Raw genomic sequence first — 18,044 nt, forward strand, 5'->3', positions numbered from 1 at the left:
GGTGGAGTCCATCGGCTGCTTCAAAACAACAGAATGTAGCACTGAGGGTTACCGGAAGTCAACAAAATAAAAGCAGAGCAATTGTGTCTCAAAAAAACAAAAACATTTAAAGGATGTAGACACAAACAAGGAACTGATTAGATAACAAACATCTAGACAACAAATATGCTAAGTATTTCACTTAAAGCAACTTAAGAGAATAAAAGCTGGAGCTAATTTTATTTCTTGGCTATTTTAGGGGCGTGATTTGGGCATTTTGGGGGGGATTTTTTAGGTTTTTTAGGGTCTTGGCAAATTTTGTGGAGTGGGGAAGGCATTTTGGGGACTTTACAGAGCTTATTTGGTAATTTGGGGGGGATTTTCAGGGGCGATGGGTCATTTATGTGGCACATTTGGGCGTTTGGGGTTTTTTCTTTTGTATTTTTTGCTTGAAAGGAGATTTAATTTATCATTTTTACTGCAAAAGATTTTTCAACAAATAAATTGTTGAATTTTGATACAGCTATGATCGAATTTAAATAAAATCCTGAGGTTGAATATTGATCAAAACTAATTTTAAAAACATAAATTATGTCATGATATCCTTTTTTGGGGTTAATTATAAAACAATAAAAATAATAATAATAACAAACAAAACACATGATAATGAGTTAATTAGCGAAACATGTTTCCAACGGTCGATTACGACAACGATGTGTTTTATTTTGGAAGCACGTACCGGAAGCTGTAACGGCCGTAATGGCGGACTTGACGGCTCTGTGTGAGGACAGGTGGGAGCTCCGGTCCGACGAGCTGCTGCTGTTGTTCTTCAATACAAAGAGACGCACGGAGCCGGGAGAAACACTTCACACTCCCGTGGAAATAAAAACATGAGGACGTGTCGCTCATTTTAAAACATTATCCGCCAAAGAAAAGTCACAAAAATGACGGTTTTTGTGTGAAAAATGTCCGAACGAGGAGAGAAATTCAACAGAAACTGCGCAGTCATAGTTTAATGGGAGCGGTGACCTGAGCAGGTAAGACAATTAATTTCTCTTTAAATTAAATGTCTTCTTTAACATTGAGTCTATTTTATTATGTTTAAACACTTTAATTGATGCTATCACGTTACAGCTGTAAACGTGGACTCGTTTCCTGCTCGTCCAACCGGTTTACATTGTCTTTAAATGACGGACGCCATTTTAGCTAATTAACGTCATTCTCCGGCTGAAATTCGTTGCGTTTATTTTGTTTTCCGGCTGAAATAAAGTCGCTTTGTTCAAGATGACAGCTACTTCCGCATAGGACCCGTCAGTGACAGTCAGTGACGGGCTTCAAGCGGGGGTCCGGGGACCTCCAGCGGGCCGTGGAGCCTCTCATCACCGGATGTTGTTTAACTGATGTTTTGTCACGTCAGGATATTAATCAATATGTATTGATCATTCATGCTCTCGTGATCAGGTTCACTGCTCTTGTGGCAAAGTACTGGGTCTCAAACTGGTCCTGGACCTCCAGAGAGCCTCCAGAGGTCCCTGTTAAGGTCCACAGCAGCACATGTTCACATTATTTTAGTTTTAATGACAGAAAAAAGATTATTTCACTGTTTTTACTTCATCCAGACCACATTAATACTACTTAGTATTAAATCTCAATCAATAACATGACAAACAGGTTAATTTAGCCCGCTTTTTCTACAATAATAGAGGCAAAATGTCCCAAATTACTCAAATTTGACGGTTTTTATTCCATCCAGACTCCACTAATTAAAAAAATAAAGGTGAATAGACTGTTAACACATTTGCACTACTAAATAATAATATTTAGTATTAAATATCTATCAATAATACTACAAACAGGTTGATTTACCCCCTTTTGTACAATAAAAGGGAGTCAAAATGTCTTAAAACAGTTAAAAAAAATCTAGACAGACTCCAGAGAGAGTTTAACAGACATTTTTAGATTAATATAACCTTTATTTTAATCATGAAAACACATAAAATAAGTGATTTCATTGCCCTTTGCTCTTTGTGGTATGTTTTTATAGATAAAATACTGCTCTCATAAAAGTAAACATTGTTAAAGTTTTAAATATGACAGTTGATACTTTATAACACTCAAAATATTGAATCACTTGTATGGAAATACCATTTTAGTCATTATTAACTGAACACATGCAAACATAAATATGCCTATGACACAAAAAAATGTCCTTTTAAATAACATTTATTTATTGAAATATATTGACTAATTTATATATTTGTTTTTTAGATTATTTATATGTTTATGACCCCATTTATTTATTTAAGTCTTCTACGTGTGTCTGTGTCTTTATTCACAGTTCTGTTAAGGACAGGAAACATTGAACGTTGCTCGGCCGCTCTCACACTCATTTCCTTATCTTCCAGATATGGCAGCTGACGACAAGGTTGCCATCCTGACAGACGACGAGGAGGAGCAGAAGAGGAGGTATGTGTTGGCCGAGCCCTTCAACACCCTGACCATGGAGCGGCAGGCGGGTGTCGCCGAGACGCCGGCGCCCGCCTCCGACGCGCCGCCTGAACAGTCGCCGGCCTCGTCCATCGACTGCTGCGAGAGGATGTGCCTCCGCATCAACAGCCACCTCCTCATCTCCAAAGTCTTCTACTTCTTCTTCTACGCCGCCTACGGCTCGCTGTACCCTCTGCTGGCCGTCTACTACAAGCAGCTCGGCTTGTCGGCTAGTCGCAGCGGGCTGCTCGTCGGTATTCGCTACTTCATTGAATTCTGCAGCGCCCCCTTCTGGGGCGTCGTGGCGGACCGCTTCAAGAAGGGAAAAGCCGTTTTGTTATTTTCTGTTTTTTGCTGGTTGGTGTTCAACTTCGGCATCGGCTTCGTCAAACCAGCTGAGATGAAGTGTGTGGAGAAAGGTGCTGCCCCTCTGACGACGGCGCCGCCCTTGATGACGACTCTCCCGCACGTTAACGTCACGCAGCTGAGCAACTCCACCAACCACACCAGAACCCGCCGGAGCTTATTCGACTTCCCTGGACTCCCTGGACTCCTGGACTCCTTTCTCAGCGATCTCCACAGGCAGGTGCGAAGTGTGGACACCAACGTGACTACGCCTCCTCTCACGACAGCAGCGAACACCACCCAGCACACCCCAAACACCACGCTCTCCTCCTCCACCACCACCACCACCACCACCACCACGACCACCACCACCACTACCTCCCCTGCTCCAACCAAAGCCAAGGAGTACATGATCATCTACAACAAGGACCAGGTGGAGTCCATCTTCCTGCTCATCCTGCTCATCATCATTGTGGGCGAGTTCTTCAGCGCCCCTGCCATCACCATCGTGGACACCATCACCCTGCAGTACCTCGGGAAGGCTCGCAACCGTTACGGGCTGCAGAGGATGTGGGGCTCGCTGGGCTGGGGGATCGCCATGCTGCTGGTGGGCATCTGGATCGACAACACGCACGTCATCGGCGAGATTGAAGGCAAGGGCTGCGACGTGCCCGAAGTCCGCCTGCACAACTACCTGATCGCCTTCATCGCGTTTGGCGTGCTGACGGGCGTGACGTTAATCGTCGCCACTCAGTTTTACTTCGAAAAAGGTGACGACTACCAGCAGGAGGTCCCAGAGGGGGTGGTGGCGGAGGCGGACATCCCGAGGGGGTTACCCGAGTCCGGCTCCTCCTCAGACCAGACTCCCACCACCCCCGACACCCCGGAGGAGTTCCACTACAGCGACCTGCTGAAGCTCCTGTGCAGCGTGCGCTACAGCTCCGTGCTCTTCGTCGCCTGGTTCATGGGCTTCGGCTACGGCTTCGTCTTCACCTTCCTGTTCTGGCACCTGGAGGACCTGAAGGGGACCACCACTCTGTTCGGGGTCTGCTCCGTCCTGAGCCACATCTCAGAGCTCGCCGCCTACTTCACCAGCCACAAGTTCATCGAGCTCGTCGGACACGTCAGGTAAAAGACACACGTGAGCATTCGGGCCTCATTTAACAACTTTCATTTCTTAATTTATCTGATATTCTTATCACCAAAGTTCCCAGAGTCAGAATTTACTCCATTTATTCCAAATATTCCATTTCCAAATCAAATAAAACAGGAAACAACATCGAATGGATTGTAAGAATAATTGTGTTGACAGTTTCACGACTAGTTGTTGGACTGTGTGATGTTGACCAACTGAAACTCATCAAACAGACTCATTTTTTAAACATTTGTCAGCAAACATTGACAATTTAAACTGGAAAGAACCTGATGGATGCGTGTTCCTCCACCAGGGCTGCAAAATGATCTAAATGTGACAAATGTTATATATTTAAATACACGTTTATATATCCTCATAAGACGCCAATTAACATTATAATGTGTTAATAAGATTATATAAGTGATAATGATAGCCTCATATGTCGATATTCAGCATTTTTCTCTCTAAATATAAAGTTAAACAATATAACATCCATTCCATTGGAAGTATAAAGTAGCAAAAATGGAAATACTCCGCTACGTTATAATGTCATTGTTAACCTTTTCTAAGCTTTTTTGTTGCTTTATTACGATTAATATATATTTAATTATGCCGTTAAAAGTTCATTTTTTGCATCTAATGGATCTAAAGCAAGAACAATGCCTTGTTGAGGTTAATAAATCATTTATAAATGTATTTATTTTGCTTCATTACTTATTAACTAAAGCTTAGTTCACTGACTTTAATATAAAATAGCTGATTTTCTTCATCTTGTCTTAAGCTAAAAGCTAAACTGAACCAGTGGGCGTTGGATTCAGTTTCAGAGCATTAAGCCTGAGAACAGAGAGTAAAAATTAGATAATCGTCCGTCACTTCCTCCTCTCCGGTGACCTTATTTGCCTCCAGTCCGGCCTGATGATTAATGGGTCACAGTAAATAGTGTTTCTGCATCAAGTGCTTCAAACTGAGCGGTCGGATCCGTCCTGCACCCCGCGGCAGTGAGCGGTGAATGTTTGAGACAATGGCGTCATTGATGCTGCGGGTTTCTGTCGGAGTGACTCCGGGCCGGAGCTCGCAGGCAGCGGGGACATTCGAGAGCGTAGTGTTAGATTTCAGCTGCACAGGAAACACTCGACGTCTCTGCTGTCGACTCATGACTCAACAGGAGGTGAAGCCGAAGAGAAAGGAGTGGCGCTTCTGTCACTGTTGTTATTAATTTAACTCAGGCAGGATCTTGACATCTACGTCTACGTGTGCTCACTCTTCAGCTTTGCCTTTAGTTTATTTTTAGCAGCCTGAAGAGATAAAAATAGCTTCAGAAGATCGAGGAAAATCTAAAACAGTAGCCACGATGTTGTGCAGCAGGTCATGAGTTCCTTTTTTTACCTTCATTTATTCGTTTATTCATCCAAAATGAAAATAAAAAGCACATATCAGCAGAGAACACAGTCCAGCAACAACTACAAACAAAGAGAAATGACAAAACATGAACAAAGATGAAGAAATAAAACACAAAAGTCATTTTTATTTAATGTTTTTTTTTTTTGTATAACATGATCTTCTTTAGATAAAAATAAGAAATATTTCACCAAAACAGTAAAACTATGTTTTCTTGTCCAGCTCCATATTTTTGCACGTTAGAGACTTTGATCTACTTTTAGATTTCTGTGCAGCTGCTTGTATGTTTTGATGATGGTGTATTTTATACTTTTAGACACTTTTTAATAGGAAACAAACATTTAAAGTCTATTTACAAGAAGGCACCAATGATAGAAATTGTCGTGGGTGTTTCACAAATTTTCTCTCAACTCCTAAAATTGTGCGATTTGTTAAGGGAGTCTGGTGATATACTAAATAAACTTGCAGGCTTTAAACGCTTCAGCAGCAACTGGAAGCCAGTGAACTGACGCTAGCGAGCGCGTTAAGCCAGCTAACGTTTTCAATTGCTCATTCATTCATTATTTTGTTTGTATAAACTGAAAACCTTTCCGTGAGACAAACTGGCTTCTAGCTAACGGGGCTTTGCCTCGAGCCACAGCTGACTGACGGTTAACATTTCTTTGCTTAAAGGGAAACTCCACCCATTCTTCTGTTGCTGTACTGTAGTTAAACAGCTGTTACACACAGATGCAAATATTTGAAACCATTAACCTCAAGCTAGGCCACTGTGCAGTCTCAGTTCATGTAACGCTGTGTGTTTCCTTCTTGTTGTTGAGGATGTGGCGCTCTGCTGTAGACACACTTCCTCCTTCACTGGAAACTCTGAGCAGAAACATCTGATCTATCTTTATACAGTTACAGAGGATGTTAATAAGTCACCTGCAGGTGTGCTGTGTTGACCCCGTTGTCAGTTTGTACTTCACGGCTTTAATCCACTGTTCAAATTAGTCCCCGAAAAACATCTCGTCCTGATTGTTTGATTAAAAACTACAGTGAGCAGCTGCTGGAGGAAATCACTGAGCTTTAGGAGGAAGTGATGGTTTCTGCTCGGCCAAAACAAATTACATTTACAGAATATTTTCTGTTTGTTTTACTGATTTCCTGTATTTTGAAATACACACAAATATCCATAAATGTACATGAAATGACTGAATTTACATTTGTAGCGTAAAATAACGTGAAAAAAATTCACATTTAAAAGAAAAAATTAACATAAAAATACTTTTAATTGAAAATGTTACATTCAAGTTTAATACTGCGATTATATTTATTATTAAATTAGTTCAAATTAGTGACTAACAGTAGAAGTATTGTGTAGGTAGGTACATCGATTTGTTTGTTTTGACAACAGAAACTTTGAATAAATGTGTTTTTGGCAACTGTCTGACGTTCTTATTTCACTTAATTACATTAAATAAACACATTTTATTACAATTTTAAGCCTGATTATTTGATTTCAGGACATTTCATTGTTTTAATATGTGTAAATATCCTTAATAAAACATTATAAAGGCCAAATATTAAACAAGATCTTCTGTAAAATTACAGCTAAAAACTTTACGAGACAGTTATTTTCTGTTATTTTACAATACTTTCTGTGCCCCCTGCTGCCTTGATATGACTGTTTTTTGTATGGAATGATGTAATAGATTACTTGATCAATAGAAAATTAATCAGCAGTTACTCTGAGGAGATGAATCGTTGATTTGATGGTTCCAGCCTCTAAATACTTCAGGATTTTGTTGCTTTTCTTTGTCTTCTCTGATATTAAATTGAATATTTTGGCATTTTTGATGAAAGAAAATTCAAAGGAAGTTTTCTGACAAACAATTAATCAATAATTCCAGACCTCAATTAGTTGATCGAAAGAAAATGAGTTGCAAAGTATTTTGTTAATCAGTTAATTTAGAGTTTAAGTGATTTTTAAAGCAAACATGTCAAACGTTTGTTGGTTCCAGCTTCTTTAAAATGAGGATTTGCTGCTTTTCTTTGTGATGTGTGTCAGTAAATGAAGAGTTTTTGAGGCTTGGACTGTTGAAATTTGACATTTTACAAACTAAGCTGCATAATCGGCCGATTAATCCTTAAATAAAATAACAGTTTTAGCCCTAATATACAGTAAATGTGATAATCTCATTGCAGGACTGCATCAGTTTTAGCTGTCTGACTGTAGATGCATCAACATGATGAGTCGGTCTCACCTGATAATGTGTGCTCTCATATATCACGTGTTAGCTTTATTAGCACTCCTTGTTTGAGCTCATATCCCTGAGCTAACAGCTGTTAACATCAGAGGGAAATGCTAACACGAAGTGTCTGGTTTGGACAGCTACAACTCAAATAGCTCATATTAGTGAGTTAGAAGTGAGATCCTGAGCTGTCTTCAGACCATCGGTCTCCTCTGTGTGCTCAGCAAACTGAACAAACAGTGAATTAATCTCACGAGGTGATGAACACATGAACATTTAGAGGGCGTGTCGCCTTCACATCGATTAGTTTGTCCTGTTGAGAGCAAAGAATGTTTTTAGACGTTTTTATGAGTGAACAAAGTTTGCTTTTAACAGCCGTTCATACTTATTTTACTGCTGCTGATGCAGAAAAGATATTTAATACATCACGTTAGATGTTTGTCTTTGTTTCTGATGTTTAAACTGTAACAATCAGTTAAATGTACATTAAGAGTTTTCTTATTTTTCTTTTGGACTTTACAAACCTGTGATTGGCATTTGTGATATTATTAAGCAACCACCACCAAAACTCTAATAAATAAGATGTATATCTCTTAATTCTCATCTTAATTTAAACACTTTGGATTGTTTTACTGTTGGAGATGAAAGATGAGACATTTTCTACGCTAAACGAGAGTGAAACATTTTCAGAAAAGGCTTTTTCCAAAAAAACCTCAGAATTTGATGCGTTTCTTTGTCGTATATGATAGTAAATTTGATATTTTAGGCTTTTTCCATCTGTATTTTGGTGCATTTCTACCTGTTTTATGCTGTCAGCTGATTAGTTGAAACCACATTTAACAAACTTTACCCTTCACCCTCTCTCCTCCTCCATCTCTCCCCTCTCAGGGTGCTCTACATCGGCCTGGCCTGCAACACGGCCCGCTACCTGTACATCTCGTACCTGCAGAACGCCTGGACCGTCCTGCCCATGGAGGTCCTTCAAGGTAACGTACGCTCGTTCCTGCAGGGAGGACGTTTAGGAAGCTAGGACCCAGGGGAGGGGACAGGAACCGGGGTGTGTTTGTCTAACAGGAGGCTTATCAGACGGACGCTTTCCTCCGAAAGCGAAGCTGGATCGTCCGGTCAGAACTCACATGAACTTTGTGCTTTCACAGGGTCTGTGTTGATAAAGTCAAACAGCTGAAGGCAACTTCTATTACTGTTTCATGGTGTTCACACAGAAAGGAGACAAAAGGGGATGAAAAGGCAACAACACAAACACCTTTTGTCACCTGAAATGACCTCCAACACCAGATGATATTATTAGACTGCTTTGGCATCAAGCATCAGACTTCCTCTCAGAGTCATTACTCCTTAAGAGCTCGGGTTGGGGAGTTATTCTGGGAGTCGTATTTGTGGAAAACCTCTGAACATCCCGACAACGATCAATAAACCGAATGCTCTGACAAATAACAGAGAGAAATCCAGTATCTGTGGCTGTTATGGGCCTCTAATAAGCCGTCTAATTTGACCTGAATAAAAAAAAAATAGACAGACTGTCTACCTACGCTCCTGCCTAAGAGGCTACGCTAAGTTATTAGCAATGATTGTGGCATCTAGAGTTGTTTGTTTATGTGTTTATTAGACCAAGAGAGCTTGTTGAAGGCTGTGAACTCGTCACCCAGCCGGTCAGTGAAAGCTACGAGCGTCTCAGGAGAGAGGAGGCGGGATGTTTTTCAGGTGGATACTTCAGCTTTCTCTTCTCTAACTGGAGTAAGAAAGATCTGTTAATACGATTATATTGTCAGTTTCACTATTAAATGTCCGTGAGACTTCTAAGTTCAGGATTTAAATACTTCCTGGAGTAAAACAGAGACGAAGTGGTGATAGAAGGTCGAGTGGATGATCAGTGGAGTCTGGCTGGTTTGTTTGAGCTGTCCGCCCTGAGGAAACACCGACGCCTCGCAGAATAAACAAGAAAACTAGTTCCACACTTCAGCCTCGAGCTCGGCGACCGTGAAACCGACCAGTCAAACTTAAAATTAAATTACAAAAGTTTCAAACTGAGAATTCAAATGTTCTGCTGTGATCAGACACAACAGCAAATATCAGGAAGAGCTTCACCTTGACTGTAATGTGAGATGAGCTGCTGTGAGAAGACGTGGTGGTCATGTGACGCAGGTCAGACCTCAGACAGGAAGCTGCACTGTTGCCAAAATAAAAGGTGCTACTTTCATGTTCCAGCTGAACTTTACTTGATTAAGTAAATACACTCTGCAGACTGACAAATACTGGAGATCTTTAGGCTGATGGGGTCAACATGTATGATTTTACATGAACACATCACACATTTAAGACACAGATCACTTCTATGACCTGAATGTGCCCTGAACAGCTGACGTTACAGTTTCAGCTCCCTCTGGTGGACAAACTATGAAATGTAGACATTAAATCTATTAAATATACATGTAAATAGATGTATTACTTAAGTACATTTAATATCAGAGACTTTCACTTAAATGAATGACAAGTAGACGTGAAATAAAGACAATAAAGATCACAGCAACATAAAATGATAATATAATTACTATAAAATCATAATATACTTACAAATGAAAAGAAAAGACAAATAAGCTAACATCAATAAAATAATGCAACAACAGCTCAAACTATCGGGCCTCTATTGTTATTAAGGAGATTTAAACAAAGCAGCGCTCAGGCTGGATTATTAATGTTCCCATCATATTTCACTTAGTGGTTTGTTGTGATCTCAGTTTCAGTCACCCTGATAAATAAAGTGTGATTTTTACCACTGAATCTGGAGCCAAGACACTCGAAGACAAATGACTCTCAGCTGTTCGCTCGAAGACGTGAAGTCGTCCAAAAAGCAGCCGACAAAATAACAATACACCGATTGAGGTCGGCCATTTCTCTTGATTTCTTGAGATTAAACAAGCAACAACAACAATACACATACAAATGTATGATAAAGAAGTAGAATGATAATAAAATAGATAAATAATAAAACACGACTGACTGGATGACCCGTGTCTGTCCCTGTGTGTCCTCCAGGTGTGACCCACGCCTCAGTTTGGGCCGCCTGTATCTCCTTCCTGAGTGCGGCGGTGCCTCCGGCCCTGAGGACGTCGGCGCAGGGCATCCTGCAGGGCCTCCACCTCGGGCTGGGTCGCGGCTGCGGAGCCATGGTGGGAGGAGTGTTCGTCAACTACTTCGGTACGAACCCGGCGGATCATGAGTGGAAAAGCTCTGGCTGAGATATTTAGACTTCAGGATGTGAGTCCAGTTTTCCCTCTGGTGACGTCTGTTTGACTTTCAGGTGCTGCAGAGACGTTCAGAGGGATCGGCATGGCCTCCCTCATCATCCTCCTCATCTTCGCCTTCATCCAGTACCGCAGTGGAGAGACTGAGGAGAAAGGTGGGCTCCTAAAAGCTCCTAGATCCTTTACGGATTTGTTTGGGAAGAGGGTTAACTCTGGACAGTTTTGAGAAACCAAACAGAAACTACCAGACTTCTTTAAACCTGCCTTTAAATCTAAATCTCTCCTCTCGCCTCCTCTTTCCTCAGAGGACAAGATGCTGGCTGAGAACATCCCGGTCCCCTCCAGCCCGGTTCCCATCGCCACCATCGACCTGGTGCAGAGCCAGAACGGCGTCGGTAGCCCCGCCGCGACTCGCAAGGCTACAGCTGTGCCCCCCAAGAAGACCAAGCACCAGGAGGAGCAGGAGGACGTGACCAGGCCGGCCTGGGTGCTCACCGGCGCCCCCTGGGTCACCATCGCCTTTGCCATCTTCCAGATCAGGGAGAAGATGAACCTGGTGAAGGACGGCGGACCGCCTCCGGAGGTTCAACCGCTGCAGGTGAAGGAAACGACACATGTTCAACACGGTTATCATGTCGTGCTTCCACCCTAATGTCTTAACTTTAACTTAAGTAGTGTTCGTACAGGCGAGAGTTATATTTTACCACAGTATCTTAACTTTTACTCGAGTACCATTTGTACCGGTGAAAGTAATTGGAAATGCTTGTGTTACCATAGCAACAGTTGGTGTCATATAATAATAATATTATTATTATTAATAATAATAATAATACTCTTTCCATATGTTCTATGTTAGTTTAACGTTAATGTTTCATTAACTCCCACTAACCTGAACTCTCCGACACTTCCTCCTGTCACCGGCTGCCCACACACACACATACACACACACACACACACACACACACACACTTAAGAAAGGTGAGACGTGTGTGCGTGCAAAGGTCGGTGGAAAACTACCGTGTGTGTGTGCGTGTGTGTGTGTGTGTGTGTGCGTGGGGGGGTGTCCAGGGTTTCCTCTGCGTGCGTGCGGTGACTCATCTATACCTGCGTGTCTGTAGGGTGTGGGGGCGTGTTCATGCATGTATGTGTGTTTCTGTGTTGTGAACCTTCCTCCCACGCCCGTTTCATGACGTCTTGTGAGGTTCATGCATGCCTGAATTACTCCCCCGGTGATGTAACCCCCGCCCCCCCGACCCCACCAACCCTCTGCCGGCCATTTTGGATCTCAGTGAGAGATTAAGACAGATCAGATAAGTCGGTTTGTTTGTGCAGCCGGTTAGCACCTCGGATGTGTTAGCTAGTAGAAGCTAACATGTTAAAACTGTAAGTTTTTGATAACTAGCAGCAAGTGAAGCAAGTTTTTTAGGTAGCTTTTTGTTTTTTGAGGATAATTAGACTTCATAATATAAAATGTTCCCGGTGCTTAGAAATGCGTGATCTTCATTGTTTGTTGCTCTTGTTGCCAGGTACCTAATGAGCAGGCGTCGGCCGAGTACGAGGCGGTGGCGACGTCACACAGAAACCCGAGCGTTGACGATGATGGCGTCACAACAGAAACACCCACACAACCAAACACCACAGACTGTAGCGAGGACCAAACAAACCCACCCTCGAACGGAGGAGGCCCTCAAGAAAACCCAGCATTCACAGCAGAAAACGCAGACTGACGGTTCACCTAGAAACTATTTAATTTGCACATTTTATTTCTGCAAAAATATCCGTCTGAACAAGTCGGTTTGTCTTGAATTCAGTCTTAAAGTCTCAGAAATAGTCTGTTTTTGTAGCATATTGACATGGCAGTGATGTCCAGGAAATCTCACATAGTTTTGGGAACAAGTTTTGAAATACTGTAACTCATTTTTAAACCGGTTCTGGGACTCACGACTTGTTTTAATGGATTGTATTAGCAGGTTTGGATTAAGCTGGAGGTGCGATGGTGGCGTGGAAGCTAACTGACCTCGGAGCGCTGTGCACTATATTTAAGGCCCTTTACTGGTGAAGTGTGAAGGAAAATCCTTCAAATGTAAAAAGACAAATGTGCCTCTTGATAAGTTATTAACTTAATTTACTGTAAAAAGTGAAGAAACGTGATGAAATCTGACAAAATGGGGATTTTTTATTCAGCAGAACTGCTGTTTTGAAGTGGTTACATTATTAAGAAGTAACTGAGGTTATTCTCTGATGCAGATAATAATGTTTTTGATTGTTTTTTCATTTTAATTTTGACAAAAGGGACCAGCTTACACAGGGGGTGAAGGGTCATAATTGCTTTTGATATGGAAATGTTGGGTTAGCATTAGCATTAGCTTCAGCTTCAGCCAGCTCTGATATGGTGTAAAGAAAGTGAGCAGTTAAGTGAGACTGATTATCAATAGATAGAATTAAATCACTGAGATTACATTAAAAGGCATAATGCTGGATTACTTTCAGTGGAATGATGGCGGACCCCGCCACCAACAATGAAAACTACCATATAGAGAGTGTACTATTAAACGTAAATGCACTTAATGGCTACTGAATTAGGCTAAACAGAGGATCTGAATGGTCATAAGTGCTTTTAATTTAAAGGAGTAGCGGTGGGAAAGCACTGAGATTAAATTAAAAGCGATAATGCTGGGTTCATACGTGTTTCAGTGGAATGATGGCGGACCCCACCACCAACAATGAAGACAACCGTAAATAGAGTTAACGACAGAATATAAATGCACTTAATGGCTATTAAAGACAAAAGTCGGCCTGAAATAGTCTCATATGTCGTCATGTCACAGGGTTGACGAGGATTAAAGTCGACGGTAAAGTCTTTAAACATATTTACAAAAACTTAACTTTAATTTATAAAGGCCTTAAAATTTTAATCTTGTCCGGTTATACCGCTGGTAATGTTTGTCACTAGTGTACATTCAGCAGTTCAGAAGCTCATATGGAAAAGTGCCGATTTTAGCAAAACCTTTAATGATTGATTACTTCATCTATTTATCAATTGATATTGTTTATAGAGAGGCGTGCATCATGGGAGTTTATTTCAGAAATGATGTTTGTCAATTTAAAAGATGATTATGCAAATCAAGAAAGTCAAGGTTCACCAGTAGGGGCGTGACTTGGCCTCTCTATCATGGTCCTGGTTTTATTTATTTCAGTATTTATATTGTTAGAAGTGATTGCTTGTCCTTCTGGGTAAAATGGGTTTTAAATTGCATTTTGTGGAGTATAAAGGTCTTATGGAGTCGCAGAAACCTGCTTTGATATCAGATCTGATGTCTTAAATTCAAAATGTCATAATGTGATAAATGTTTGATGCGGTTGAAAGCTTCTAAGTGGATGAACTTGAAGAGATCCAAGGCTGTAAGTGATTTATTTAATTATTGATCTTCTTTAGCGGTTTCCTCACAGCTCTGCCAGGTTTGGGATTAACGTTATAAAACGTGAACGGCGGTATTTGACAAAACCTTTAATTAACTAATCTTGGATTTCGTCTGCAAACGACTTGACCTTTTCAAACCCTCTCACCATTTGTTTCAGATTTCATCGCTTCTTTCAAAAATGAAAAATCCCAACTTTTTTTGCGCACTTTCATGTAATTAACTGAAGACTGGTGATGAAGAAGTGCCTCTTTAAACATACTGTTAATCAATATTCTTGAGATGTCAAGCAAGGATCCCTTTACTGTCCTACACTCCTACAGAGAAATCTGTCGTCCTCACCACAGCACACTTGAGGGTCTTTTTAAAGCCCGATTCCAATATTTTTGTACTCGAGCTGCCAATAACCAACACACTATATTTACTGTCTTTGTTTTCATGCCAAACAATTCCCAGTATTCACTGTTTTCTGTGTTGTCTGGGTGGAGAAACCCTCAGAAACAGAACGAGAGGAAGAAATGTTTATAGCAAATTGAATTATTAAAGGGTGTTTTGAAAAAGTGTAAAGAAAATGAAATATGTCGAGTTTTCTGCCCGTTTTTCTTTCTCTGCTGCGGAGTCATGAAGTCCCTTTAACACAGCGTCAGTGTATCTTAGTCTTAATGGTGAAAATGTGATTAAATGTGTATTTAACAAATAATGTCCCACATTGAGATTAATGACTCTGCTTTGTGCTTTTAATTTGAGAGATTAGTTTAGGATTAAAGGAGTATTTCACCTTCCAAGTCCAAGTGACCACTTGTGAATGGATCCCCACTCTATATACAAATAAACCTGTACATCACCAGACTAGATGAGCATGACATTTTTTACCCAAAGAAAGAAATATCTTCATGTATTCATGTATACTTCAATGTATAATCCCTCAACAAAATCATGTGATTTGTTAAGGGAGTCTGGTGATATTCTAGCAGACACAGTTGTTGTCTAAACACCTCAAATTTAAGATTTGTCTGTCCATTACGTTTTTTTCCAGTCTTCCAATGTCTGTGTTGTTTTGCCCACCTTCCTCTTTTCCTTTTATTGGCCATTTTTCTTGGCTACTCTGCCTAGAAGGCCAGCATCCTGGAGTCCTGTCTTCACTGTTGATGTTGAGACCGGTGTTTTGTGGGTACCATTTAATTACCGGTATCTTTAATTTCTCGGCAAATTACTGGAACTGAATAACTTTAATTTCCCAGAAGAAGAATAGACTTCAAAAGAAAATATTTTTTCGGGCCATTTTGAGACACTAATCGAACCGATAAATGCTGATGCTTCAGATACTCAACTACCATGAAGGCCAATTGCACTGCTTCTGCTGAAAATGGTCCTCTGTACATCTATATTAGAGCTAAAATGGTTCTTTTACCACATTAATAATTGTCTAGACTGTATTTCTAATCAATGTAATGTTATTTTAATTGAAAAGAAATGTGATTTTCTTCCAAAATCACAGACATTTTTAAGTGACCCCAAACTTTCAAGCAGTAGTGTAAATAACTATGTATATTTTGCCACCAGTGAGGGGCATCATGCCGCTAATTTTACTGATAATATCTTTACTTATGTAACATGTTGACTTGTAATAGAGTATTTTTACTCTGTGGTATTGCTACTTTGACTTCGGTAAAGGCTCCGAATGCGCTTTTAAAATCTTTCCATGAAGTAAAAACAGCTGTAGTGGAGTAAAAAAACAATGTCTTTGATTGAAAAGTGTTTTAGTGCCAACATAAAGTAACACAACATGTACATGCTGATGTAAACTGAATACTCTGCTTACAGTGAGTACAGAACAGGGTTTAACCGTCATGTTTCCAGTCAGATGTTGTGTGCTATATACGCCACTTGGTGGCAGTAGTGTTCTGAGTTTCTTTATGTCTTCATGGAGGCTTAAATGGACTAAAGCAGTCTGTGTATGTGTGGAGGGTTATTGAGGTCGTGGTGTGCCTGCTACTGATGGGTGTGTGTGGGAGGACAGTAATAGGCTTCCTCAAAAACTAGACTATGTGCTGTCGTAAAAAAGAAAAAAGAAATAAATAAAATAATAAAATCAAAACCGTCTTGGCACACTCAGCCTGTCTGATATCCGTGGAGAAATTTCAGCAACCCCTCTGCTGTTGATGCTGTTGTTGTTTTGCCTTGCGTGGTCCTTAATAATGAACAGTATAATAGATGTTGTTTCAGGAGGTGTCATGACCGCGAAGCCGCCGAACAATGCTACACATTTCAATTTAAATTGCACCGAGGGGTCGAGGCGAGACAGGCTTTTATTCTCTGACACGTCTCTGAAAATTGCAGGGAATTACTGCAGCGCTGACCTCACAGATGCTTCCAATTACTGGAGCCATGAAGGTTGTACATGTTAATCATTTCAGTGTCTTGCTTGTGGGCACTCTGGCAGGACATGTAGACAGGCAGTTGATTATTTGGCTGATTCTTTTGACTTTTCTTCCACCGGACAGTCTGTTCCTCATCTCATTAGAAGTAAAGATGTCAGAATTCCCCTTCGTTTTTATTTATACACAATATAAAAACTACGACGGGCTTTGAAATCACTGTTTGCACGTAATGTTTAGAAGCAAAATGAGATCTTTGCACGTGAAATAAAAGGACTTCACAGGGTTATTTCAGCTTCTTAGCATCCTGTTTTTTTCCTTCGAGATAATCCACAAAAACCGATGTCCTCTGCTTCACCTTAGCGTGAAAACGATTCAATAATGGCACGGTCACATCCTCAAGACACAATTTAGCCCCACTTGTTGTCCGTACCCAATTACCATCGATATAGAAAAGCATGCATGCTATGCTAATCAGTCGCTCTTGGCCAACCGCTGCCCAGATACAACCTGAAGCTATTTTTAGCTTCCCTTTTCTTCACTGTGCTGTGATGTTAGAGGCGAGCCAGACGCCCTGAGGAGGCGACTTGGCAAGATCTGTTGAGTCAAGGTGATGACGGCTCCTCGTGTCTGACCAGACTCTCTGGAGAGATCGGGGACAAAGCACCTTGGGCACCACAGTATGGCAAGATGGTCAAGCCACCAATCCTTTTATAAACCTCTTCAACGTCATGGTTTTCTATAAAGCGATGAACTTTCTCAACAATAACAAGCTCTGGTTTCGATTCAGTAGCATTTGTCCCTCCCCGCCCAAAGATAACACGACTGTGGGGCAGTGGACGTCACAAATAGGCCATTTTTAAAGATTTTCTCTGAACTGGTTTGTAACTCGCATTTCTTGAGCTCCACCAGGATGCTCAAGATGATTCAAACATTATTGGACCAGGGAAGACCCAGTTAACTTGTAAGAGATCTGGATGAAGTGGCATTCATTTAAACGTGCATTAATTATTTAGGCAGCCTTTGACGAACTAAATTGATCACGAGACGTTCTGGATGGCTCGCCACCTTGACTCAACCTGCGCCTCGACGAAACCATGAAAGTGATGCATTCAGGATCAGTTTCATTGAAGCGACACACAAACAAAACCAGCAGTTTCTCGTGCGATGATTCCCTAAAGATACTGTACAGCACTGTGGTGCAAACTGTACAGAAATAAAAAGGCAAGCACTTGATGAGAAATGTGTTCTGCAGGATGTTTTTAGTGTCATGCTTAAAATCAGCGTATGTGTTTTTAAAATAGGCACAAATGTCTGAATCCAAAAAGAGAGTAAGAGGCATGCAGCCATGTGATATTTAGTCTGTAGCATCCTGCCAATAACATGACTCTCTGTGGTCTTTAGTCTGA

At 41.0% G+C, this 18,044-nt stretch overlaps 1 protein-coding gene across 3 annotated transcripts in view; it reads left to right on the top strand.

Moving 5' to 3' along the window:
- Positions 1–669: 669 nt before the first annotated feature.
- The window catches only part of LOC311253407 (major facilitator superfamily domain-containing protein 6-A-like), a 40,687-nt gene continuing 23,312 nt past the window's right edge, over positions 670–18,044 (top strand). For 2 of the 3 annotated variants that reach the window (XR_014621677.1, XM_084347342.1), the window contains exons 1-6: positions 670–1,016; positions 2,385–3,939; positions 8,464–8,561; positions 10,630–10,791; positions 10,895–10,993; positions 11,144–11,436. Coding sequence is in view for 2 of the 3 variants with exons in the window: in XM_084347342.1 (XP_084203468.1) it covers positions 2,387–3,939; positions 8,464–8,561; positions 10,630–10,791; positions 10,895–10,993; positions 11,144–11,436 (2,205 nt within the window). In the remaining variant the exon portion in view is untranslated. Of the gene's footprint in view, positions 1,017–2,384; positions 3,940–8,463; positions 8,562–10,629; positions 10,792–10,894; positions 10,994–11,143; positions 11,437–12,364; positions 15,107–18,044 lie in introns of those variants that run through there. The other variant, XM_084347341.1, reaches the window with a different exon arrangement.

Source organism: Pagrus pagrus (genome assembly GCF_965226575.1).
Source record: "Pagrus pagrus genome assembly, chromosome: 24".
Taxonomy (NCBI): Eukaryota; Metazoa; Chordata; class Actinopteri; order Spariformes; family Sparidae; genus Pagrus; species Pagrus pagrus.